Source organism: Procambarus clarkii, chromosome 23, assembly GCF_040958095.1.
Source record: "Procambarus clarkii isolate CNS0578487 chromosome 23, FALCON_Pclarkii_2.0, whole genome shotgun sequence".
Lineage (NCBI taxonomy): Eukaryota > Metazoa > Arthropoda > Malacostraca > Decapoda > Cambaridae > Procambarus > Procambarus clarkii.
The window spans coordinates 7183991-7209822 of NC_091172.1; the positions used below are offsets into that span (position 1 = coordinate 7183991).

Sequence of the window (25832 nt, forward strand, 5' to 3'; positions counted from 1 at the left end):
AATTGCTGTGCAGGAACATCAGGAGAAAGACAACAGTGAAGGAACAGGTAATGAAACTGAGGATAGGGGCAGATAGATTCACTACTAACGACAAAAAAGTGTGCGAGGAACTCAATATGAAATTCCAGGAAGTCTACACATTAGAGCAAGGAGAAGTTCCAGAGATAAGAGAAGGAATAATTAACCAGGCACCACTAGAGGAATTTGAGATTACCAGTGGAGATGTAAGGAAGCTTTTGCTAGAGTTGGATGTGACAAAGGCTATAGGCGCGGATGACATACCACCATGGATACTAAAGGAAGGAGCAGAAGCACTGTGCCTGCCACTCTCCATGGTGTATAACAAATCACTGGTAACAGGGGAATTGCCAGAAATTTGGAAGGCGGCAAACGTTGTCCCGATATACAAGAAGGGGGATAGACAGGAGGCACTGAACTACAGACTAGTGTCCCTAATTTGCATAACATGCAAGCTAATGGAGAAAATTGTGCGGAAAAAGCTAGTGGAGCATCTGGAGCGAAGGAACTTTGTGTCACAACACCAACATGGTTTCAGGGATGGCAAGTCATGCCTCACAGGATTAATTGAATTCTACGATCAGGCAACAGGAATCAGGCAAGAACGAGAGGGGTGAGCAGACTGCATATTTTTGAATTGCCAGAAAGCCTTTGACACAGTGCCACACCAGAGACTAGTGCACAAGCTGGAGATGCAGGCAGGAGTGAAAGGGAAGGTATTCCATTGGATAAGGGAGTACCTAAGTAACAGAAGGCAGCGAGTCACTGTGCGGGGTGAGGTATCAGATTGGCGAGACGTTACCAATGGGGTCCCGCAGGATTCAGTCCTTGGACCCATACTGTTTCTTATATATGTAAATGATTTTCCGGGTGGTATAGAATCATTCCTCTCATTGTTTGCTGATGATGCAAAAATTATGAGGAGGATGAAGACGGAGGAAGACAGTATGAGACTACAAGATGACCTAGACAGACTGCATGAATGGTCCAACAAATGGCTACTAAAGTTCAACCCGAGTAAATGTAAGGTAATGAAACTAAGCAGTGAAAACAGGAGGCCAGACACAAGATACAGAATAGGAGATGAAGTCCGTCATGAAACGGACAGATAGAATGATCTAAGAGTTGATATCACACCAAACCTGTCTCCTGAAGCCCACATCAAAAGAATAACATCTGCGGCGTATGCGAGGCTGGCTAACATCAGAACTGCCTTCAGGAACCTGTGTAAGAAATCATTCAGAACATTGTATACCACATATGCAAGACCAATCCCGGAGTATGCGGCCCCAGCATGGAACCCATACCTTGTCAAGCACAAGGCGAAGCCTGAAAAAGTTCAGAGGTATGCCGCTAGGCTAGTCCCAGAACTAAGAGGTATGAGTTACGAGGAAAGTCTGTGTGAAATGCACCTAACGACACTAGAAGACAGAAGAGTAAGGGGAGACATGATCACTACCTACAAAATTCTCTGAGGAATTGACAGGGTAGATAAAGATAAACTGTTTAACACAGGTGGTACACGAACAAGGGGACACAGGTGGAAACTGAGTACCCAAATGAGCCACAGGGACGTTAGAAAGAACTTTTTCAGTGTCAGAGTAGTTAACAGATGGAATGCATTATGCAGTGATGTGGTGGAGGCTGACTCCATTGCACAGTTTCAAATGTAGATATGATAGAGCCCAGTAGGCTCAGGAATCTGTACATCAATTGATTAACTGTTGAGAGGCGGGACCAAAGAGCCAGAGCTCAACCCCCGCAAGTACAATTAGGTGAGTACACACACACACACACACACACACACACTCACATGTATAAAATACTCAGGGAAATTGACAAAGTGGAAATAGATGAAATGTTCACGCGTAATAGTAACAGAACGAGGGGACATGGATGGAAGCTGGAAACTCAGATGAGTCACAGAGATGTTAGGAAGTTTTCTTTCAGCGTGAGAGTAGTGGAAAATGGAATGTACTTAAGGAACAGGTTGTGGAAGCAAATACTATTCATAATTTTAATACTAGAAATGATATGGAAATGGGACAGGAGTCATTGCTGTAAACAACTGATAGCTAGAAAGGCGGGATCCAAGAGTCAATGCTCGATCCTGCAAGCACAAATAGGTGAGTACAAATAGGTGAGTACACACACACTCACATCCCAGGAAGCAGCTCATATCAGTTGTCTAACTACCAAGTACCTATTTACTGCTAGGTGAACAGACACATCAGGTGAGTGAAACTCTGTCCATCATGTCTACACATGAATCTGTGTATGAAGACAGCCTCCACCACATCACTGCCTAATACATTCCATCTGTTAACTACTCTGACTCTGTAAAATTGATTTATAATGTCTATGGCTCATTTGGGTTCTTAGTTTCCACCTGTGTTCCCCTCAAAATTCAAATGTTTATTCAGGTAAAGTACATACATACAAGGGGTGATACAAATATTGATGAATTTAAAGATAGAGCTAGTACATACAATGCCTAAAGCCACTACTACGCAAAGCTTTTCGGGCAGGAAAAACACTAAAGACTAAAGACTAAAGACTAAAGACCCTTGTACGAGTACCACCCATGTTAAATAATCTATCTTTATCTACCCTGTCTATACTACTGAGAATTTTGAAGATGGTAATCATGTCTCTTCTAACTATTCTGTCTTTCATCGACGCGAAGTGCAATTCACACAGCCTTTCCTGGTAACTCATACCTCTTATTTCTGGCACTAGTCCAGTGGCATACCTTTGAACCTTCTCCAGGTTCTTTTGTGCTTGGGTATGGACTCCAGACCTGACCAGACCTAACACAGGTCAGCTCAGGTCTCATACTAAACACAAGAAAATTAAAGATTAATTCTCATAAAAAAAACAGGCTACGGGAAGGCTTATATTATAAGCTATGAGACAACCTTAATAATTGAAGGTTCCAGAGGCAACAAACCGCTGTCCAACTGGAATTTTATACTCCCCCTCCCCCCCCCTGGATAATACTTTGTACAGAGGAATTAGTGATCCACACCCACGTCACTGGAAATGTGAGCGTGGATCACTAATTTCACTAAATGATATGTTTATGTCCACAGTTGTATAGTTGATCCCTTCATGACAAGGGAGTGGCGAAGTACATGCAGGAGAAGTACAAAACTCCCGTTGGACAGCGGTTTGTTGCCTCTGGAACCTTTTCTTATTAAGGCCGTCTCATAGTTTATAATATGAGGCTGTCCGTAGCCTGTGTTTTTCCTGAGAATTAATCTTACATTTTCTTGTGTTTAGTTTGAGACCTGAGCTGACCTAACTTGTCCTAACCTAGCTTGACCTGGCCTAAGCTGACCTGACCTTATCTAACCTGACCTAGTCAAACCTAACTTGACCTGACCTAACCTAACGTGTCCCAACCTGACCTAACCAAACTTTAACGTAGTTTGACCTAATCCAGTGGTGTGTCACACTGCTACTGTGGGCGGCACCTACCAGTGGTGTGCCACACTGCCACTGTGGGCGGCACCTACCAGTGGTGTGCCACACTGCTACTGTGGGCGGCACCTACCACTGGTGTGTCACACTGCCACTGTGGGCGGCACCTACCAGTGGTGTGCCACACTGCCACTGTGGGCGGCACCTACCAGTGGTGTGCCACACTGCCACTGTGGGCGGCCCCTACCAGTGGTGTGCCACACTGCCACTGTGGGCGGCACCTACCAGTGGTGTGTCGCACTGCCACTGTGGGCGGCACCTACCAGTGGTGTGCCACACTGCTACTGTGGGCGGCACCTACCAGTGGTGTGCCACACTGCCACTGTGGGCGGCACCTACCAGTGGTGTGTCGCACTGCCACTGTGGGCGGCACCTACCAGTGGTGTGCCACACTGCCACTGTGGGCGGCACCTACCAGTGGTGTGTCGCACTGCCACTGTGGGCGGCACCTACCAGTGGTGTGCCACACTGCCACTGTGGGCGGCACCTACCAGTGGTGTGTCGCACTGCCACTGTGGGCGGCACCTACCAGTGGTGTGCCACACTGCCACTGTGGGCGGCACCTACCAGTGGTGTGCCACACTGCCACTGTGGGCGGCACCTACCAGTAGTGTGCCACACTGCCACTGTGGGCGGCACCTACCAGTGGTGTGCCACACTGCCACTGTGGGCGGCACCTACCAGTGGTGTGCCACACTACCACTGTGGGCGGCACCTACCAGTGGTGTGCCACACTACCACTGTGGGCGGCACCTACCAGTGGTGTGCCACACTGCTACTGTGGGCGGCACCTACCCAACACTCACTATCGCTACACTTTGGAACATGATATTATTTCTCTTGTATTTAATTAATATATTTCCGACCTACGAGCAAGGATTTCGCGTCTGTAGTGATCAATTGCTTCCTCCCATTCGGAGGACAGAGTGCCCTCCTCCAGAGCGCTGGAACTGAGGTCTCCAAAGGATTCCAGCGCCCCGGTGTAGTCCCCGAGGCCTTAAATCCCCCACACATTGTAATGCCGGGTGGTGGTGGTGGTGTGAGCCTTCAGTGCCGCCCCCTTGTTGCCTCACGCAGTATGTCACTCGCAGCTCCTGCAGAGTGATGTATAGAGGAACTCTAGAGCACTCCCTCAGATTGCAAGTGCAGCAGAGTGCGCCACAGAGCTTTATCATCTGCTGGATGTGGAAACTGTGTCTGTGATGTAAAGTCAGGAGCCGGGAATATAAGTAATCTGGAGAAAATTTGCATTGGCAATTTGTTAAGTTTGCGGCCAATGGATCAACTTCCCTGTGAGGATGGTACGTTGGTAGCCCACACAGGGTGGTTCAAGAATATTTTGCATAAGTACGTGAGTGAGGAATACATGCATTTAATTAGCAATAACCATGTGCATGGCCCAACGTAACTGATGAAGTTCTCCTGAACTTTTATGTTATGTGATTTGTTCTGAGAACATGGTGGGTGGTTCTGTTATTTGGGTAGGACAGTAACCTAACCTAACCACCAAATCATGGACATTTCATTCACGTGAACATTCGGAACCTTGAACCGCCGCCCATATAGAGAGCAGCCATCAGTTCAGCCTACTCTGCCGTCCCACCCCAAGTCCTTCTCCTGATCTCTTACAAGGGCTGTAGAGATGTAATGGCTTTGCGGTTTCTCCTGATAGTTTCCTTCCTATCTGCCTACTGAGGCACCAACACCGCCTTAAAGGAAGGATTTAAGGCGGTGTATGACGACATACTGAAAACTCACACCCCAGAAGTGACTAGAACCCATACTGCCAGGAGCATTCTGCGGGCGTACAGCATCCCTTAACCGCTCTACCAACACGACCGGACAAAAGAGGATGGTAGCCGAGGCTATTTCTATCCCCCCGCCGGCACTCGGTTGGTAATCTTGGGCATGGTATTTTATCAAATCACCTCATTCTTTGGGGCACACATGAGGAATACAAATGCGAACAAGCCTGAATGGTCCCCAGGACTATATGCAACTGAAAACTCACACCCCAGAAGTGACTCGAACCCATACTGCCAGGAGCACTCTGCTAGAGTACAGGATCCCTTAACCGCTCGACCAACATGACTGGACAAAAGAGGATGGTAGCCGAGGCTATTTCCATCCCTCCGCCGGCACTCGGTTGGTAATCATGGGCATGGTATTTTATCAAATCACCTCATTCTTACGTCGACCGTGCTGAGAGCACGGTCGACATAAGCGTTGACAACACTCCTCTTGTACCTGTCTGGGCAGTCACTGTTGGCATTGAGGCACATTGCTATGTTTGTTTCCTTAGCAGTGTGAACACCTCCGCTCCTTTCCATGACTGTTACGTCTAGAAAGGGCAGCTTCCCATCCTTCTCCATCTCATAAGTGAAAATCAACACAGAATTCTGCTCGAATGCCTCCTTCAGCTCCTGCAGACGTGTGACATCAGGTACCTGGGTAAAAATGTCGTCAACATACCTGCATTATTGGCAGGTTTCAAGTTCATGTCAAATAAAACCGTCTGTTCGATGGTACCAATATAGAAGTTTTCAAACAGGACGCCTAGGGGAGAACCCATGGCGACCCCAGCTACTTGCTTATATATATGCCCATCAGGGCTCAAGAAGGGTGCCTCTTTAGTACAAGCTTGGAGTAGTTTCCTTCAGAATGTTTTCTGGTATGTCAAGAGGAGTACAGACCGGATCACGATACACTCTGTCCGCTGTCATCCTAATTGTTTCATCCACAGGTACGTTGGTAAACAGTGATTCTACGTCCAACGAGGCTCTTATCCCTGTGGCCCGTGTTCCCCGCAGTAAGTCAACAAATTCCTTTGGAGACTTCAGGCTGAAAGCACAAGGTACATAAGGAGTCAGCAAGCCATTGAGTCGCTTCGCCAGTCTGTACGTGGGTGTGGGTATCTGGCTGATGATTGGCCGAAGTGGGTTTCCAGGCTTGCGTGTCTTGACATTTCCATACGCATACCCAGGTTTGTATTCCCAATAATCTTTGGCAGGTGGAGTCCGGATTTCTTGGCGTTCACGGTTTCGATCAGTCTGTTGACCGTTGCTTTCAATTCGGCTGTAGTGTCCTTCGTTACCCTTTGGAATTTAGTTTGGCCAGAGAGAATGAGGTTCATTTTCGCCAGATATTCGTCTTTTTTAAAAATGACATATATTGGCGACTTGTCACCTCTCCTGACGACTATCTCCTTGTTCTCACGAAGGCTCTTAGCTGCCGCTTTGAGCTCGGGGGACAGTATGGTGCTTCTGTAGTTGCCTCGAATCTTTCCTCCTTCTGCAATAAGTTCTGCTTGTAAGGTGTCTTTGGAGGTGACTTTCCTTTGTGTCTCGAGGTCGAATATGTCGTCCAACAGGATCTCCAACTCCACTTTCCGAGCCATCTCACTTGGTCTGGACATAACGTGACAGTTTATACCCAGATTTGGGAGAGTGACTTGGTCCTCAGTGAGGTTGATTCCAGCAAGGTTCAGGAAGCCATCTCTTGGTCGTGCAATCGCCATAGGTCCTCCATATAATGTTGTTAGTTTCTTGATTATCCTGGTTTCGGTGCTGTGGTGGTGTCGATCTGTGAGGATGTCGAGGTGTTGCTCGATACGAGTACGGAGGTTTTCGTCGATGTTGCTGTTTCTCCATTGGTTTGTAGCGTTACGTAGTTGCGTTTTGTTGTCTTTGATTTCATTTTCTGCCATATGTATCTGATTACGAATCAGATCTTGGCGATATTTTATCGTGAAGGCTTGATTTCTTGCTGCTGGGTCGTGCGTTTTAATATTAGTATATTTTGGTAGCAGCCTTTCTTGTAAACATATGTTGTTACATATGACCGAAAAAGTAAGATTAATAATTCTAACACGAATTTTCTCAATATTTCTTATTTTCTTTTTACTGTCGATGGTAATTGAAAAATCAGTTCTCCAAAATTGTGGAGACCAAGTGATGATGGTGGTAGTGGTGAAAGGCCATGTGGTGATGGTGGTAGTGGTGAAAGGCCATGTGGTGATGGTGGTAGTGGTGACAGGCCATGTGGTGATGGTGGTAGTGGTGAAAGGCCATGTGGTGATGGTGGTAGTGGTGAAAGGCCATGTGGTGATGGTGGTAGTGGTGAAAGGCCATGTGGTGATGGTGGTAGTGGTGACAGGCCATGTGATGATGGTGGTAGTGGTGAAAGGCCATGTGGTGATGGTGGTAGTGGTGAAAGGCCATGTGGTGATGGTGGTAGTGGTGAAAGGCCATGTGGTGATGGTGGTAGTTGTGAAAGGCCATGTGGTGATGGTGGTAGTGGTGACAGGCCATGTGGTGGTGGTGGTAGTGGTGACAGGCCATGTGGTGATGGTGGTAGTGGTGACAGGCCATGTGGTGATGGTGGTAGTGGTGACAGGCCATGTGGTGATGGTGGCAGTGGTGGCAGGCCATGTGGTGATGGTGGCAGGACATGTGATGATGGTGGTAGTGGTGACAGGACATGTGGTGATAGTGGTGGCAGGACATGTGGTGATAGTGGTGGCAGACCATGTGGTGATGGTGGTAGTGGTGGCAGGACATGTGGTGATGGTGGCAGTGGTGACAGGCCATGTGGTGATGGTGGTAGTGGTGGCAGGACATGTGGTGATGGTGGCAGTGGTGACAGGCCATGTGGTGATGGTGGCAGTGGTGGCAGGTCATGTGATGATGGTGGTAGTGGTGGCAGGACATGTAGTGATGGTGGTAGTGGTGGCATGACATGTGATGGTGGTAGTGGTGGCAGGCCATGTGGTAGTGGTGGCAGGACATGTGGTAGTGGTGGCAGGCCATGTGGTGATGGTGGTAGTGGTGGCAGGACATGTGGTGATGGTGGTAGTGGTGGCAGGCCATGTGGTAGTGGTGGCAGGACATGTGGTAGTGGTGGCAGGACATGTGGTAGTGGTGGCAGGACATGTGGTGATGGTGGTAGTGGTGGCAGGCCATGTGGTAGTGGTGGCAGGACATGTGGTAGTGGTGGCAGGACATGTGGTGATGGTGGTAGTGGTGGCAGGACATGTGGTGATGGTGGTAGTGGTGGCAGGACATGTGGTGATGGTGGCAGTGGTGGCAGGACATGTGGTGATGGTGGCAGTGGTGGCAGGACATGTGGTGATGGTGGTAGTGGTGGCAGGACAGTTCAGTCTCATAAACATCATTAAAGTGTATTTTACTTTGTGGCTGTGTTTCTTTGTCAAGACGAGGCCTTCCGTCATCCAACACTGTTCTTGTTTTGTTTGCTTATCATCATTTTTGTTTATTTATGTTTTGTTTCGTTCACGCCTCTCTCTCTCTCTCTCTCTCTCTCTCTCTCTCTCTCTCTCTCTCTCTCTCTCTCTCTCTCTCTCTCTCTCTCTCTCTCTCTCTCTCTCTCTTAGTCTCTCTGGAGAGAGAGAGTGAGAGACAATGGGAGTCGAGAACCCAAGAGCAGGCTCCTGGACTGCACACTGGAGGGAGGCCAGGAGTGAGGGAGGAGAGAGGCGGGTAAGGACCCGAGGAGAGGGAGGAGGTGCTGGCCACTGACCCCCGCGCCCCTGGTCCTCACCGTGTATGCTGGCTGGGTCGGGCGGCAGAAGATAAGCCCGGCTTCACGGAGATAACCTCCTCATCACCTCCACGCTGGACGCCTTTCCTGAATGGGAAATTTTCTTTACTGACCATGTTGTTGTTGCTGCTGCGGCTGTTGAGAGGCGATTTGTGTAGTTAGGTTGGGTGATGGCTTTTAGAAGGTGATATAGCTACCATGACCAACACTGTCACGTGCTACCATGACCAACACTGTCACGTGCTACCATGACCAACAATGTCACGTGCCACCATGACCAACATAGTCACGTGCCACCATGACCGGACATTTGTGGCACGTGACAACGTCTATCTGTAAATACATGTCCCCTTGCCGACTGATGAAAGGGGCGTCCTCTGTACATGCCTCGAGAAGACTCTTCAAGTGTGGCTCGGGTAGGTCTAATTTGGGGGTGCTCTCGTCTCTGTATACTGTGTCCAGTATCATTCCTATGGTTGTGTCGACCGGGACGTTGGTAAATAGGGATTCGACGCCCAGGGAAGCAATAATTCCTTCGGATCTACTCAACAACTCAACAGTAGTTTGGATTATCTCGGGAATCTGAATCTGAAAAACCACAACCACTCTCCCTCTCCCACAGGTAACCACAACCACTCTCCCGCTCCCACAGGTAACTACAACCACTCTCCCTCTCCCACAGGTAACCACAACCACTCTCCCTCTCCCACAGGTAACCACAATCACTCTCCCTCTCCCACAGGTAACCACAACCACTCTCCCTCCCCCACAGGTAACCACAACCACTCTCCCTCTCCCACAGGTAACTACAACCACTCTCCCTCTCCCACAGGTAACCACAACCACTCTCCCTCCCCCACAGGTAACTACAACCACTCTCCCTCTCCCACAGGTAACCACAACCACTCTCCCTCCCCCACAGGTAACTACAACCACTCTCCCTCTCCCACAGGTAACCACAACCACTCTCCCTTTCCCACAGGTAACTACAACCACTCTCCCTCCCCCACAGGTAACTACAACCACTCTCCCTCCCCCACAGGTAACCACAACCACTCTCCCTCCCCCACAGGTAACCACAACCACTCTCCCTCCCCCACAGGTAACCACAACCACTCTCCCTCTCCCACAGGTAACCACAACCACTCTCCCTCCCCCACAGGTAACCACAACCACTCTCCCTCCCCCACAGGTAACCACAACCACTCTCCCTCCCCCACAGGTAACCACAACCACTCTCCCTCCCCCACAGGTAACTTCACGTGTCTGGAGATCGTGTTCACCTTCAAGCGTCGTCTGGGCTACTACCTCTTCCACACCTACATCCCCACCTGCCTCATCGTCATCATGTCCTGGATCAGCTTCTGGATCCGACCGGAGGCGGTGCCGGCCAGAGTGACGCTGGGTGTCACCTCTCTCCTCACGCTGTCAACCCAACACGCCAACTCCCAGAAGTCCCTCCCGCCCGTCTCCTACATCAAGGTGCCACACTCTGTCTCACCGTCCTGGGTCCTGCTATTGAGCACACACTTCTGCGCTAGTTAACAGGGAAGGGGGAGGGTGAGGACGTCTCTCAGAAATACTGAACTCTAAACATGGGTGATATTCATGAACCATGGTGCTATTTTAAAGCCTTGTAGACTGTCTTACACCAGGGGATTATCCTGTGTACCTGTCTTAGATAAGGGGATTATTCTGTGTGAACCAGATTAAGACCAAGGGGATTATCCTGTGTGTACCAGACTTAGACCAAGGGGATTATCCTGTGTGTACCAGACTTAGGCCAAGGGGATTATCCTGTGTGTACCAGACTTAGACCAAGGGGATTATCCTGTGTGTACCAGACTTAGACCAAGGGGATTATCCTGTGTGTACCAGACTTAGACCAAGGGGATTATCCTGTGTGTACCAGACTTAGACCAAGGGGATTATCCTGTGTGTAAAAGACTTAGACCAAGGGGATTATCCTGTCTGTACCAGACTTAGACCAAGGGGATTATCCTGTGTGTACCAGACTTAGACCAAGGGGATTATCCTGTGTGTACCAGACTTAGACCAAGGGGATTATCCTGTGTGTACCAGACTTAGGCCAAGGGGATTATCCTGTGTGTACCAGACTTAGACCAAGGGGATTATCCTGTGTGTACCAGACTTAGACCAGGGGATTATCCTGTGTGTACCAGACTTAGACCAGGGGATTATCCTGTGTGTACCAGACTTAGACCAAGGGATTATCCTGTGATTAATCTGAAAATAGAATGATCTACAAGAGCAGGTTGTAGAAGCAAGCTCAATTCATAATTTAAAAAGTAGATTGATAGAGAAATAGGCCTGAAATCATTGCAATAGGCAATCTGGCTGCTAGAAAGGCGGGGGTTCTAAAGCTCATGCTCGATCGAAGCTACTTTATCCCTTTGAGATGTATTTTTTCTTGTCTCAATAAACATAGTCAAATACGAACAAAATTACAGTAAATAACTAAGAGACTAGATGTGAAAATATCCTTTTTCCCTATACATTTCTTAGCCCCACTTTGGGCACCAGATGTGAAATAACCAATTTTCTCACACAAGTCTAGCACTGCGCTGGACACCACATGTGAGATTTCTGGTTATTGGGATGTGAATTCGATTGTTTACCTTCGATAAACAATTGAATACATTCCTGAGGCGAGAGCAATATGCCAAAGGTCTAAGTATTTTAGGTAGAGATGAAGGCCAGAACGGTTTTAAATTCCACAAGCAAAACCGGACCTTCCACACTTAGGTCGTTCTCTCTGCAACTTGCTTGCAAAAAAATCTTACAGGTAGCGGATGGGTTCTCACACCGAATTCATTCAGTGCTTAAGGCTCTGGGCTGGACCCCGAGCCAACTCAAATCAATGACAATATCAAGTAGCAAGTGATGTTATATGGGGACAGTACTGCAGAATGAGGAATAACATCAAAAGCACGTGTAACAAAATAAATTAATTTATTCAACAACTTACTTAATAATACACAGTGACCCACTTTACGTTACTCAAGAATGTCACCTCAACTACTGTTAAAACACAACCGTGCAGCAGGAATCCGTTCCCAGCACTCTCACAGGTGTCATAGACATAAACGCCTCGACCCACTGGACAGATCATGAACACATGAACAAAAGTAAACTAACTGAACACTTTGTGAACACTCTTGGCAATTACTGCACTCGCCACTAGTAGTAGGGATGAAGCCTCAGTGAGGAATAGAACTTTTTGAACCATTCTTCACTAAGGCTTCAGAATTTTCAGGTAAATTTCCTAATTGTTGCAAAAGCTTCAGGGGTGCAAGGTAAAATTTCCTATTTCCCGTTAAGTTCTTAAAGGTTTCTTATGGGGGAAATTCGAGGCAAAATTGACTCATTTGGTGTTAAAGGTTTCTTATGGAGGAAATTCAAATTTTGTTCAGAGTTTGGTTTAGGAAAATATTTCAGAGTTCATATGATTATAGAAGTTTATTTAAGAGTGTAAAAACAAAAAAATTTCAAAAGACCATTTTCAGAGAATATTGTCATAGAAGTTTTGCTAAGGAAAATAGACATCTTAGCAATAAGTCTTGTATCCAGTTTTAGCTATTTCGCCTGTAAAAGACCGAAAATTATTCAGAGACCATTTGAAGACCGAAATTGACCGGAATGTGACAGAGACCTTTTTTAGACCAAAATTTGACAGAGTCCAGTTGAAGACCGATTTTCATCAGAGTCCAGTAGAAGACAGAAATTTGACAGAGACCAGTTAAAGACCGAAATTTGACAGAGCAATACGACCAAGTTTATAAGTATACTGCATTAGTAGGTAAGTTTACCACGTTTATAAGTATAGTTTTGCTACTAATAAGCCAATTTTAGCCTAATTTTATACAGTCATATTTCAGACGTAGTAAATCAAATCAAATCAGTAAGCAATGTCTAGCTCCTTTCCCCCGCCTTACTTTATCCCCATAAACTCTTTACTAACAGTCTAATTCCCCTGAAATTTAAAACCATCATATTTAGTACATAATAAATAGATCAAAGCAGTATATCAAACTCTAGCTCCTGTCCCCGCCTTAACCCCCTCGCGTATCTTCGTTAATACCTGAACAATTTCCCTAAAATTTAAACACACTGTATTTCAAACACAGTAAATAAGATCAAGTCAGTTACCGAGTTCTAGCTCCCGTCCCCCACCTTAGTTCCTTCATGTATATTCTTTAGTACCTGGCCAATTTTCTCAAAATTTATAGCAGATATATTTTTAACTGAGAAAGTAAAGAAAATAGAGTTGCCGAACTCTAGCTCATGTTCCCTGCCTTAGTTCACTCCTGTAAATAAATTATTATCTGACCAAATCCCCCTGAAATTTAAGACTATTATATTTCCAACATAAAAAAATAAGATCATGTCAGTAACCATGCTTCAGCTCTTGTCCTCTGCCTTAGTTCATCAAATTTAATTATTTCAGACCATGACGCTCTCCAATCTATCCGCTTTATCAAAATAAATATATCCTCTCCTTCAATATACTTGTTTGCATGGCAATAAAAATCACACATTCATATTGCACCTTACCTTCAATACCCTTTGTTTACTCAGCTATGTAAATAGTCATTCACAGGATAATAAAAATCACACGATCATATCATATCCTACTTCTTCCTCCTTATCTCCCCCCCCCCCTAAACCCCCAATCCCCTGCACTCATTCGCTCTTACCCCTTGCTCCCCCTCCCCCCCCCCCTTGCCCCTCATATATCCCCCTCCACACTTTACTCCTTCCATTCCCTCCCCCTCTCCTCCATTCCCTCACCCCCATCCTCTCTCTTATCTCCATCACCCCTTATCTTTCCCCTCTCCCTTACCCCCCTACTCATGCGCATCTTACCTATTCCCCAACTTCACCTAAACCTCTATCCCTCCCCAGAATTTAAAGAGATATAGCTTGAATACTCATTATTCATGTTCACTCCATGTTCTGCAAATGTTTACCGCATGTTCTCGTAACAACTTTTTTACTCACTATTCATGTTGTCTGCACGTTCAAATCATATTTTTCACCTGGTTTTTACATTATCTCCATGTTCTTTGTCATATTCATGTTCTCTGTTCTCTATTCCCCGCATGTTCTCTGTGTTCATCACCTTCTCTTAAAAGTTTTCTGCAATCTTTGTCATATTCTCCATATTTTCAGAATGTTCTTCATAAGTTCATTGTTCACTCATTGTATTCTCTATGTTCTTTATCGATTTTTCAAGTTCTCTGTAAGTTCAAATTCCCACACATGTTCACTGTGTTCATCACCTTCTCTTACATTTTTCTGTGTTCCTTCTCATGTTCCCCGAATGTTCACTGCATTCATTGCATTCTCTTTCATGTTCTTTAAAATCAAATGTACCAAGACATTCTTTTCTTAACGTTCAATACAAATTTACCCAGATAAACTTTTCTTGTCATTTTGTAACTAAAATTATTCGTGAATCAACTAAAAATAGTCAGGATTAACTGACTATTAATTAACTGATTAAATATGATTAACTGATTAACTAATAGAAGTAAAAGAAGGAAGGTTAAGTGGGATGGAGAATTTGGGTAAAAATATACAAGCAGGATAAACAAAACTATATCTGACAGGTTTGGTTCATATCTAATATATCTAATATATTCAATAAATACATCAAAACACCATAAACAAATAAACTATATCTGAAAGGTTAGGTTAAGGTCAAAGAATTAGAACAAATTATATCCAACACAATGCATACACTAAGATCAGAAGAGATTGGGATAAGGAGTGAAATGTATAAGAGAATAAAGCTAATTAAAGATTAGGTAAGGGAGGTTAGGTAGCTAAGGGTACATAAGCTATGATACGTTGAACGCAGTTGAACGCAGTAAACATTCGGGGAATATGAAAAAGAACACAGAAAACATGTAAGAGAAGGTGATGAACACAGTGAACATGTGGGGAATATGAACTTACAAAGAACATGAAAATATGATAAAGAACATAGTGAATACAAAGAGTGAACAATGAACTTATGAAAAACATTCTGAAAACGTGGAGAATATGACAAAGATCACAGAAAAACATGTAAGAGAAGGTGATGAACACAGCGAACATGCAGGGAATATGAACTTCCAGAGAACATGAATATGACAAAGAACATGTAGAAACAGATGAAAAATATGATTTGAACGTACAGACAACATGAGTAGTGAATATAAAATTTGTACAGAGAACATGCAATGAACATTTGCAGAACATGGAGTGAATATGAATAATGAGTATACAATCTGTATTTAAATTCTGGGGAGGGAGGGAGGTTTGGGTGAAGTTGGGGAATAGGTAAGATGCGCGTGAGTAGGGGGGTAAGGGAGGGGGAACTAGGGGTAAGAAGGAGATAAGTGAGCAAATGGGCATGGGGAATTGGGGTTTCAGGGGGGGTAGGGGGAAGATAAAAAGGAAGGTGGGTAGAAGAGATAAGGTGCAATATGGCCGTGTGATTTGTATTACCATGTGAATGACTATTTACATAGCTGTGTAAACAAAGCGTATTGGAGGCAAGGTGTGATATGACTTATTTTAATTACCATGTAAACAAGCATATTGAAGGAGAGGATATGTTTACATTGATAAAGGTGATAGACTGGAGAGCATCTTGTTCTGAAATAATTAAGTTTCATGAACTAAGGCAGAGGACAAGATCTGGAGCACGATTACTGAATTGATCTTATATTACAATGTTAGAAATATAGCAGTCTTAAATTTCAGGGGGAATTGGTCTGATGATAATTAACTTACAGGAGCGAACTAAGGCAGGGGACATGAGCTAGAGTTCAGTAACTCTATTTTCTTTACTTACTCAGTTAGAAGAATATCTGCTTTAAATTTCGGGAAAATTGGGCTGGTACTAAAGAAGATATGAGAGGGAACTAAGGTGGGGGACGGGAGCTAGAACTCGGTAACTGACTTGGTCTTATTTACTGTGTCTGAAATACAGCGGGTTTAATTTTAGGGAAATTGTTCCGATATTAACGAAGATATGAAAGGGGGGTTAAGGCGGGGACAGGAGCTAGAGTTTGGTATATTGCTTTGGTCTAATTGTTATGTACAAAATATAGGGAGGTCTTAAATTTCAGGGGATTGGATTGTTAATAAAGATGTTATGGGGGTAAAGTCAGGCGGGGAACAGGAGCTAAAACTTGTTTACTGACTACATCTGAAATATGACAATTTTAAATTATGCTAAAATTGGGTTATTAGTAGCGAACCTATACTTATCAACGCGGTGGTCTCTGATTAATTTTGGTTTCAAATTGGACTCTGTCAAATTTTGGTCTACAACTGAACTAATTTTCAGTCTTTTGCTGGGCTTTGACGAATTTTGGTCTTTAACTGGTATCTGTCAAATTTCGGTCTTTAACTGGACTCTAAATATTTTTGGGCACAAACTGGTCTCTCAAATTCTGGTCATTTTTGGTCTAAAAATGGTCTCTGTCAAATTCTGGTCAAATTTCGGTCTTCAAATGGTCTCTGAATAATTTTCGGTCTTTGTTACGGGCCACTATGGATCAGTAACCGGGTTCTTGATGGATTAACCTCGTTTATAGTATCAGACCCCAAGTTTGTAGTATGCTTTCAAGAAATGGTTGTATAGTGCATTAAAACATAAGGGGGGATAAACAATACAATTTTCCCTTCACCAATATATTTACCTTCACCGTAAAAATATAATAAAATAGAGTATTTCTACACATATTTACAGTGATGTCACTTTCACACAGGACACCAGAAGCGCTCACATACAGTGTTCGCCAACCCCAGTGTTTTCACCCCCCAGTACTTCGTCCACTCGTACTGGAAAACACTGGCGAGTTTACCTTTTACATAGGCCAGCCCACTGACACAGTATCACGAGGTGCCTATCCCCCCACTATTGCTCTCCAGCCGCTCGCTGGCAGAGGACCTCAGCCACACGCTGATCGGGGTCACAAAACAACCATATACAGGGGTAGCAAACCCCTGGCAGAAGTCTCTAGCGACCGGCTAGCAGCACTGCACTATAGGCACCTCATTGTCGTCCGTTACTCTCCTAAGCCAATCCCGGGATGAGCTGTTCTTCACTAACACTGTGTAAGTCAGCAGCTAACACACTGCTCAGATCTGTGGCGACTTACTCTTCTTCTAAGACCAAGATGAGAGTACGTGTACTGCCCAAGGTAAGCTGCCCTCTTCAGTACGACTGCCTCCACATATCATCTCTGTGGACATGAAACGTCAGCAGTTAAATGGACGGTACACTGGGGAAACCTGGAGGTAACACTCACCGGGGAGTTGATATTATGCTCATAGCACAACCTAGGTGGCATTGATCTTGATCCGCCACCTCACCAGAGACATCCACGCCGAACGCACATTCTGATGAAGGCAGGAAACCAGAGCCATTTGTCGCCGTCACGCCACCACCAATAGATGGCGTTGTCCACGAAGCGTCCAATATCAGGGGAGTTTGAGTGCTATCTCATAGATGGCGCTGGAATTGTCACCCGACACTCGGACGATGGTGACGAGACCGTAACAGTCTTTTACAGGTGATATAGCCGTAAATTGATATAAAACTTACTGCTAAGATGTCTATTTTCCTTATGAAAACTTCTATGACAATATTCTCCAAAAATGGTCTTTTGAAATATTTTCGGTCTTACACTCTTAAATAAACTTTTATGATCATTTGAACTCTGAAATATTTTCCTAAACTGAACTCTGAAAAAAATTGAATTTCCTCTATAAGAAACCTTTAACATTAAATGAGTCAGTTTTGCCTCGAATTTTCACCATAAGAAACCTTTAACATCAAATGAGTCAATTTTGCCTCAAATTTTCCCCATAAGAAACCTTTAACACCAAATAAGTAAATTTTCCCTCAAATTTCCTCCATAAGAAACCTTTAAGAACTCAGCGGGAATTGGGACCATGAATTTGCCCCGTAAGAAACCTTTAAGAACTTAGCGGGAAATGGGAAATTTTACCTTGCACCCCTGAAGCTTTTGCAACAATTGGGAAATTTACCTGGAAACCCTGAAGCCTTAGTGAGGAATGGCCTCAAAAAATTTTATTCCTCGCTGGGGCTTCATCCCTACTACTGCCAGTGACAGTACCAAAACACTTCACCAACACAGCAAATTAATACATGTAAATGCATACAAAAGAACACTGTCGCTCTGAAAGTCAACAATCAATTAGTTTACGTTAATCCACTTCTCTGTCACTCCAACAGTTAACAAGCAATTAGTTGCATTAATTATGCTGTCACACAGACAGTCAACAATCAATGATAATCACCACTTCATTAATCATAATAATTATACAATACTACTTATCGCTTATCACACAGATGAAATAATAACAAGATGTCATTTCGACAAAACAACACAACACGATTATCACACAATACTAATATAATATTAATATAATTACACCACATTACGTGTGTGTCACCAAGACGACCGCAGTAATTAATCTCTCAACACTTCCTGTAACACATTTTAAGCAATCCTATCTCGACTGTGTTATATAATATTGTTCACACACACACGTTGGGCGCTGGTAGCTGAATGAACAGCACACTGGGCACGTAATCCTGTGGATCGGGGTTCGATTCCCGGCGCCGGCAGAGACAAATAGGCAGAGTTTTTTTCACCCTGATGCCCCTGTTACCTATCAGTAAATAGCCACCTGGGAGTTAAACAGCTGTTACAGGGCTGCTTCCTGGGTGTGTGTGTGTGGAAAAAAAATTACTTAATAGTTAGCAACAGTTGACCGATTGACAGTTGATAGGCAGGCCGAAAGAGCAGAGCTCAACCCCGGCAAGCACAACTAGGTGAATATACGTCGTTAGTCACTCACTAGTAATTCGACAAATTAGAGATGTGTCACTTCTCAATACGTTTGACAGGTTAACACTTCCACAATCTCATTTGATCCCAAGGCACAGAAAGCTCGTTGCGAGATATTCTCTGATCGATACAAAGATTGGGTGATTACTGTTCACCAAAATTAATATGTACACAACACTTTAAATAACCCGGGTCTTGTACTCACATTCAATCACACCAGTCACGCTCATTCTCTGCTGTCGCTGATGATTCAGGTGGCAGGTAGACTGTAGATTTTTAGCGAGGAAACCCAACAATGTATCCTTTAATGTTGGATAAAGTTCCACCTCAAGCTTTCCGAAAGACATGAAAAATCCGTGAGTTCGGTGTTGAACTATGCGAGCTGGTCAATCACTGTGACACGACCACCAATGGCTCTAGCGTAAATTACTACCCTCGCTCAATAGTCTTTTAGAATGATGTACAATAAACCCCACTTCTTGACACATGATGTAGCGTGCCCCATACAAGCCCCACACTTCCCGTTTTCTGTGTCATGCGGTTCAAATCAAAATCAAATCAAATGTTTATTTAGGTAAGGTACATACATACAAGAGATTGTACAAAGAGTGATGGATTAATAGATAGGGCTAGTACACACAATGCCTAAAGCCACTATTATGCAAAGCGTTTCAGGCATGAAAAACTTAAATGACTAAAGCTTAATACTAATTGAGCATAAAGAATAAAATGAGTATAGAACAAAATAAAAAAAGAGATAAAAAGGAGGAACATGGCTGAAAAAGCAGTACAAATACAATTCGGTCGACAAACAGCGTCATTTAAAAATACAGACATTGGTTGACAATAGAGGGGTAAGGTAGGTTACAGGGAATTTATTAGGTATTGCTTCGTTTTTATCTTAAACTGGTTGAGAGAGGTACAGTCTTTAACATGGTTGGGAAGGTCATTCCACATTCTGGGTCCCTTGATTTGTAGATCATTTCTAGTTTGATTAAGTCGTACTCTTGGGATATCAAAACTGTATTTGTTTCTGGTGTGGTGCTCATGGGTTCTGTTACAACCTTCTATGAAGCTTTTGAGGTCAGGATTGGCATTACAGTTCAGCGTTTTATATATGTATAATACACATGAGAGAATGTGCAGTGACTTAATATCTAACATATTCAGAGATTTGAGTAGGGGTACCGAGTGATGTCTGGGGCCAGAGTTGGATATTGTCCTAATAGCAGCTTTGGGTTGAGTAATTGGAGGACGTAGATGATTTTGGGTAGTAGAACCCCAAGCACAAATACCATAGTTGAGATATGGATAGATAAGGGAGTAATAGAGATTCACCAGGGCAGAGCGATGTACATAATATCTTATGAACACATGCATGAACAAAACACACACACACCTCGGGCGAGAGAGGTACTCCTCACCCACCTCTCATCCCCTCCATAGCGAAACAACACTGGTTTGCTAGCCCCAAAAGCTTTTCACACTTCTGGGATATTTCACACTTGATTGTCCCTGAAGATGCTTCACTGGTGGATGGACAATCACTTCCTCTCACACTCACACGTTGACAATGAGTCTTACCACTTTGAATTACCTACGGGCGCACGTGGTCTACCGTCTTGTTCTCCTTATCGGTTTAGCCCAACCACTTGGGGTGGACGGTAGAACGACGGTCTCGCTTCATGCAGGTCGGTGTTCAATCCCCGACCGTCTAAGTGGTTGGGGGCCACCATTCCTTCCCCCGTCCCATCCCAAATTCTTATCCTGACCACTTGCAAGTGTTATATAGTCGTAATGGCTTGGTACTTTCCCTTCCCTTCCTTATCGGTTTACTCAACAATTTCCTCTGAAATTGCATCATTTAGTGATTTCACATTACTACACCTTGCGTACGACACGCGTGCTCTGGCTGGTCCTTTAACCCTCGTTGCGTCGTGATTCCCGTATCTTTCTGATGTAAATACATTACAGGTGTCTCTTGACACCTGTAATGCCCCAGTGATTCGGATCTGGTGTATTACTGGTGTTAGAGTAAACTGATACTCTAGGACTTCGGACAAAAAGACTGGTCTTTGAGCTCGTAAGATAGTCATCTTCCCCTTAAGTGGCCCTTTCCCGAATGACGATACTTGTTACCTCATGGACCCTCCAAAATGTTGTGACGTCATCACCTGTTGACCAATCAGAGGCTCTAGGCCTTCCTGCCTTTCCTGTGACCTCCTATGAGTGGTAGCGGCATCTTGTGATGTCATGCCTAGTTTCACCACGTCCAGATAGAGTGGGACACTGTTTCCGAGGGGAAAAGGAGGGTTTGTGGTCACCAAACAAACCGTTATTGTCAGGGGAGGACTTTCTCTTACACCCCCCCCCTCCCCCCACCACCACACTCTGTAGCACGATTTTCTCCATATGGGTCCTTCAGGCTTGACCTGTTGGTTATTGCGACTCATTGCACCAGATGGCCAGATCACAACTGATGACCCCTTTTGACTCTTCTCGTAGAGATGAGTCCAATGACATCCAACTTAATACAGTGGACATCAGCTAACGAAGTTTGATCTTGCAAGCATTAATACAAGCAATAAATTTGAGCTATGAGAGTGTCAACTCTCACACTAGATTACTGACGAAGAGCAAAGAACATACAACAATTGACAAGGAAATTTGTGAGAAGCTTAGTGACAGTTTCCATCATGTGTTTACAACTGAGCCGAAACGGCTACCAGCGCTAGGAGGGGCGGGAACCCTAAACTAGAGACTGACAAATATTGAGATAACAGCAGAAGAAACAACGAGACAACTAGCATCGTTAGATGAAAACAAAGATAAAGGACCTGATAATAGTTCACCAAGGGTGTTAAAAATTGTTGCAAATGCCCCTCGGTATACATCTAGATTTGTTCTTTAATGAATAAATTGAAAAAGGAGTTTTACCTAACCGTTGGAAGATGGCGAACGTCGTACTAATATATAAAAAAGGAGATAGGGAGGAGGCACTAAACTACAGACCAGTATCACTGACAAGCATCTACAGCAAGGCTCTCGATAGAATAACAACACTGGTTAAGTTAAACACATAGAGAGGATCATGTATGTAAACACATAGAGAGGATCATGTATGTAAACACATAGAGAGGATCATGTATGTAAACACATAGAGAGGATCATGTATGTAAACAAGCACCCACATATCTTCAGGGAAGGGAAATCATGTTTATCTACCCAACTGGGTTTCTATGACAGAAACAAAATAAGACATGACAGTGAAGGTTCTGCCAGTTGCGTATTTTTGAACTGCCTAAAAGCCTTGGACACAGCTCCACGTAAGAGACTACTACATAAGCTTGAGAAGCAGCCTGAGAGACAGGCGGGAATACGTCGAAGAGCACTGACAAGGTTTTTCTTTTTTACCTGTGGATGATTCCGAGGATCACCGTCCCCCGCGGACCAGTCTCTGACAGACAAGAGTCAGGGAGTGTAGATGTGGGGCGAGAAGTGACAATTAAAGTACCTCACATCCGTGCTGTGACCCATATTACTTTTCCATTTATGTTAATGACCTAACCACAGTAGTGGAATCCTGTATGACTATGTTTGCAGATGATTCAAAGTTAAACAGAAGACTCGAGACAGATGAGGTCTTTAAGGTACACCAAGTTGACTTAGACAAGCTGCAGAATTTGTCCGAAGAAATTGCTATTAGAGTTCAACACAAGCAAGTATAAGGTGGTGGAAATGGGAGCAGTTACACAACGAAGGAAAACTTGCTCTCTGTAACAACTAGAGAAAAGACCTGGAAGTTGATAATACCAACCCTAACTCTGGAGGCATATATGAAGAGGATAACGTCAGCAGCATACTCCTCACTAGCAAAGGTTAGAACGTCTTTCAGGAAACCAAATAAGGAGACATTTAGATCTCTGTACACCACCTACGTGAGCCCAGTCATGTAGTATGCTGCCCCGTCACAGAACCCTGAGAAACGCTGTGCATATTAATGGTTTTAAGCATATTATATACTAGCTCTATCTAGAAATCCAACATTCTGCTTGTAATTCTTTTTGTATGTATGTACGTTTACCTGAATAAACTATTATTATTATTATTATTATTATTATTATTAGTAGTAGTAGTAGTAGTAGTAGTAGAGAAAACTTAAAACGTTTCAGAAATTTGCAACGGAGCTCGTCCCGAAATTGTAGTGAATGGAATGTGAAGAAACACTGAAAGATTTAGACCTGACTTCATTGGGGAAAAGGAGAGCAGGATGATACATGATATAGTCATATAAAATACGAATGATTAATTAATGGATTAATGACAATGTAGAAAAATGGAGATATTCAAAATTTTAATACCAATAGAACAAGAGGGCATAGATGGAAGTTTGAGACATGGAGATAGGAAGTTTTAATTTAGGGTGATAGTAGTGGGAAAATGGAATGGACTTAAGTACCAGGTTTTAGATGCGAACTCAATTCATAGTTTCAAAATAATATATGATAGAGGACTAAAGCAAGAGTCATTGCATGTCACAGGTGTCACAGCAGCCAAACGGGGTCCAAGTGCTAGAGCTCATTCCTGTAGGCACAAATACGTGAGTATAAATAGCTAAGCGTAGCACTGTGGAGAAATGCCCGACAGACCACTGGAACATTATCTAACACAGTGCACAGTTACAAACCCATTAAGATTTCAACTTAGATTCAACAGAGCAGAAGAAGTTGTTAAACACATATGGTAAAATCTTACTGAAGCGACCATACGAGTCATAAATACTCATACTCCGCCCAAGTAAAACAGAAACAAGCAACACTTAGTGGGCCAGCCAGAGGCTTAGGGCCCACGCAGCAATATCCCTGCAAAAAAGAAAGGTAAGCGTATTTACACACATTTTCTCACTCCCACACAATTATCATCTACACATAATTACATTTATTTTCCTTCTCTCCCTCTCTCCCTTCCTTTCTCCCTTCCTCTCTCCTTCCTCTTCCTTCCTCTTCCTTCCTCTTCCCTTCCTCTCTCACCCTTGGTGTTCAAGCAGGCCATCGACGTGTTCATGTCGTCGTGCACAGTGTTCGTGTTCTTCTCCCTCATGGAGTACGCCCTGGTCAACGTGGTCCTGGGTGACGTTCCTGAGGACCCCACCACCGCGCGCACCATGCGGCCCCGGACCCTCCTCCAGGTCACCGGCCAGCAGGTGAGACCCCGGAACCTCCTCCAAGTCACCGGCCAGCAGGTGAGGGCCCCGGACCCTCCTCCAGGTCAATGGCCAGCACGTGAGGCCTCAGATCCGACTCCAGGTCACCGGCCAGCAGGTGAGGCCCCCGGACCCTCCTCCAGGTCACCAGGTGAGGCCCCGCAACTTCCTCCAGATCTCCAGGTGAGGACCCAGACCCTCCACCACTAGGTCACTAGGTGATTCCTCGAGTACTAGGGTCGACTCCTTAGCGGGAACTAATTTTTTTTTTTTTGGGGGGGGGGTCAGTTCCAGCTAAGGCGTCAGGGGTTCCAGGTAAAATGTTCCAAGTTACCGCTGTGGCCCACACGCTTGAGTCCAATTTTTTCAGAACATTATTCCTCACTTTGTCATACTTGTTCATGACAAAAATGAGTTCAGAGTTCATATGATCATAAAACATTGTTAAAGATATTGTTATAGAGGAAATTCTCATAAAAGTTTTGTTAAAGTAAAATAGACATCTAAGCAGTAAGTGTTTGTCTTATAACCTTTTACTGCTGTTTCATAAATAAAAGACCTAAATTATTCAGAGACCAGTTAAAGACCTAAATTATTAAGAGACCAGTTGAAGACTGAAGTTAGTCAGACACCAGTTGAAGACCGAAATATTTTCAGAGTCCAGTTTAAGACCAAAATAATTTCAGAGACCAGTTGAAGACCGAAATTCCTCAAAGGCCATTTTAAGACCGAAATATGACAGACTATTTTCAGGCCGATTTTCATCAGAGTCCAGTTATAGACCGAAATTAGTCAGAGTCTGTTTTAAGACCAAATGTCGTCAGAGACCAGTTTGAGGCCAAAATTGACAAAGACCAGTTATAGACCAAAGTTCGTCAGAGACCATTTTAAGACCCCAAAAAATATTTCAGTTGAGGACCGAAATTGTTCAAAGACCAGCTTAAGACCAAAATTTGACAGAGACCAGTTAAAGACCGAATTTCTTCAGAAGCTATTTGAAGACCGAATTTCTTCAGAGTCCAGTAAAAGATTGGCATTGTTCAAAGACCAAATAAGACCGAAATTGAACAGACACCAGTTAAAGACCGAAATTATTCAGAGACCTGTTGAAGACCGAAATAATTTCAGAAACCATTTTAAGACCAAAAATATGTGTTCATTTAACACCAAAATAATTTCAGAGACCATTTATTTGTAGACCAAAATATTGTCAGAGACCATTTTAGGACCGAAATTGAACAAATTTGACAGAATCCAGTTTGAGACCAAAATTAGTCAGAGACCAGTTTGAGCCCAAAAATATTTAGAGTCCAGTTAAAGACCGAAATTAATCAGAGTCCAATTTGACACTGAAACTTTAAGAGAGTCCAGTTTAAGAACAAAATGTGACAACCCAGTTTAAGACCAAATTTGTCAGAAACTGCATTTATAAGTGGATTTTAGCTACTAATAACCCAATTTTAGCCCCAATTTAAATCCCCTTATATTCCGTACTCAGTAAATACAATAATTTAGTTACCGAGCTCCAGCTCCGGTCCCCCACCTTAACTCCCTCTCTTATCTTGGTTAATACCTAATAAATTTTCCTGAAATTTAAAGCAGTTATACTTATAACCAAATAAGTATACACTAAGATCAAAGAGGTTTGGTTAAAGGGTAAAAAATAGGAA

General features: G+C 44.0%; 1 protein-coding gene across 1 annotated transcript in view; it reads left to right on the top strand.

The window, feature by feature from the left end:
* The window catches only part of LOC123764134 (uncharacterized), a 92928-nt gene that overhangs the window by 6071 nt on the left and 61025 nt on the right, over positions 1–25832 (top strand). Inside the window, exons 2-4 of the mRNA XM_069329624.1 lie at positions 3464–4243; positions 10283–10542; positions 24007–24162. Of these exons, the coding sequence (XP_069185725.1) occupies positions 3464–4243; positions 10283–10542; positions 24007–24162 (1196 nt within the window). The remainder of the gene's footprint in view (positions 1–3463; positions 4244–10282; positions 10543–24006; positions 24163–25832) is intronic.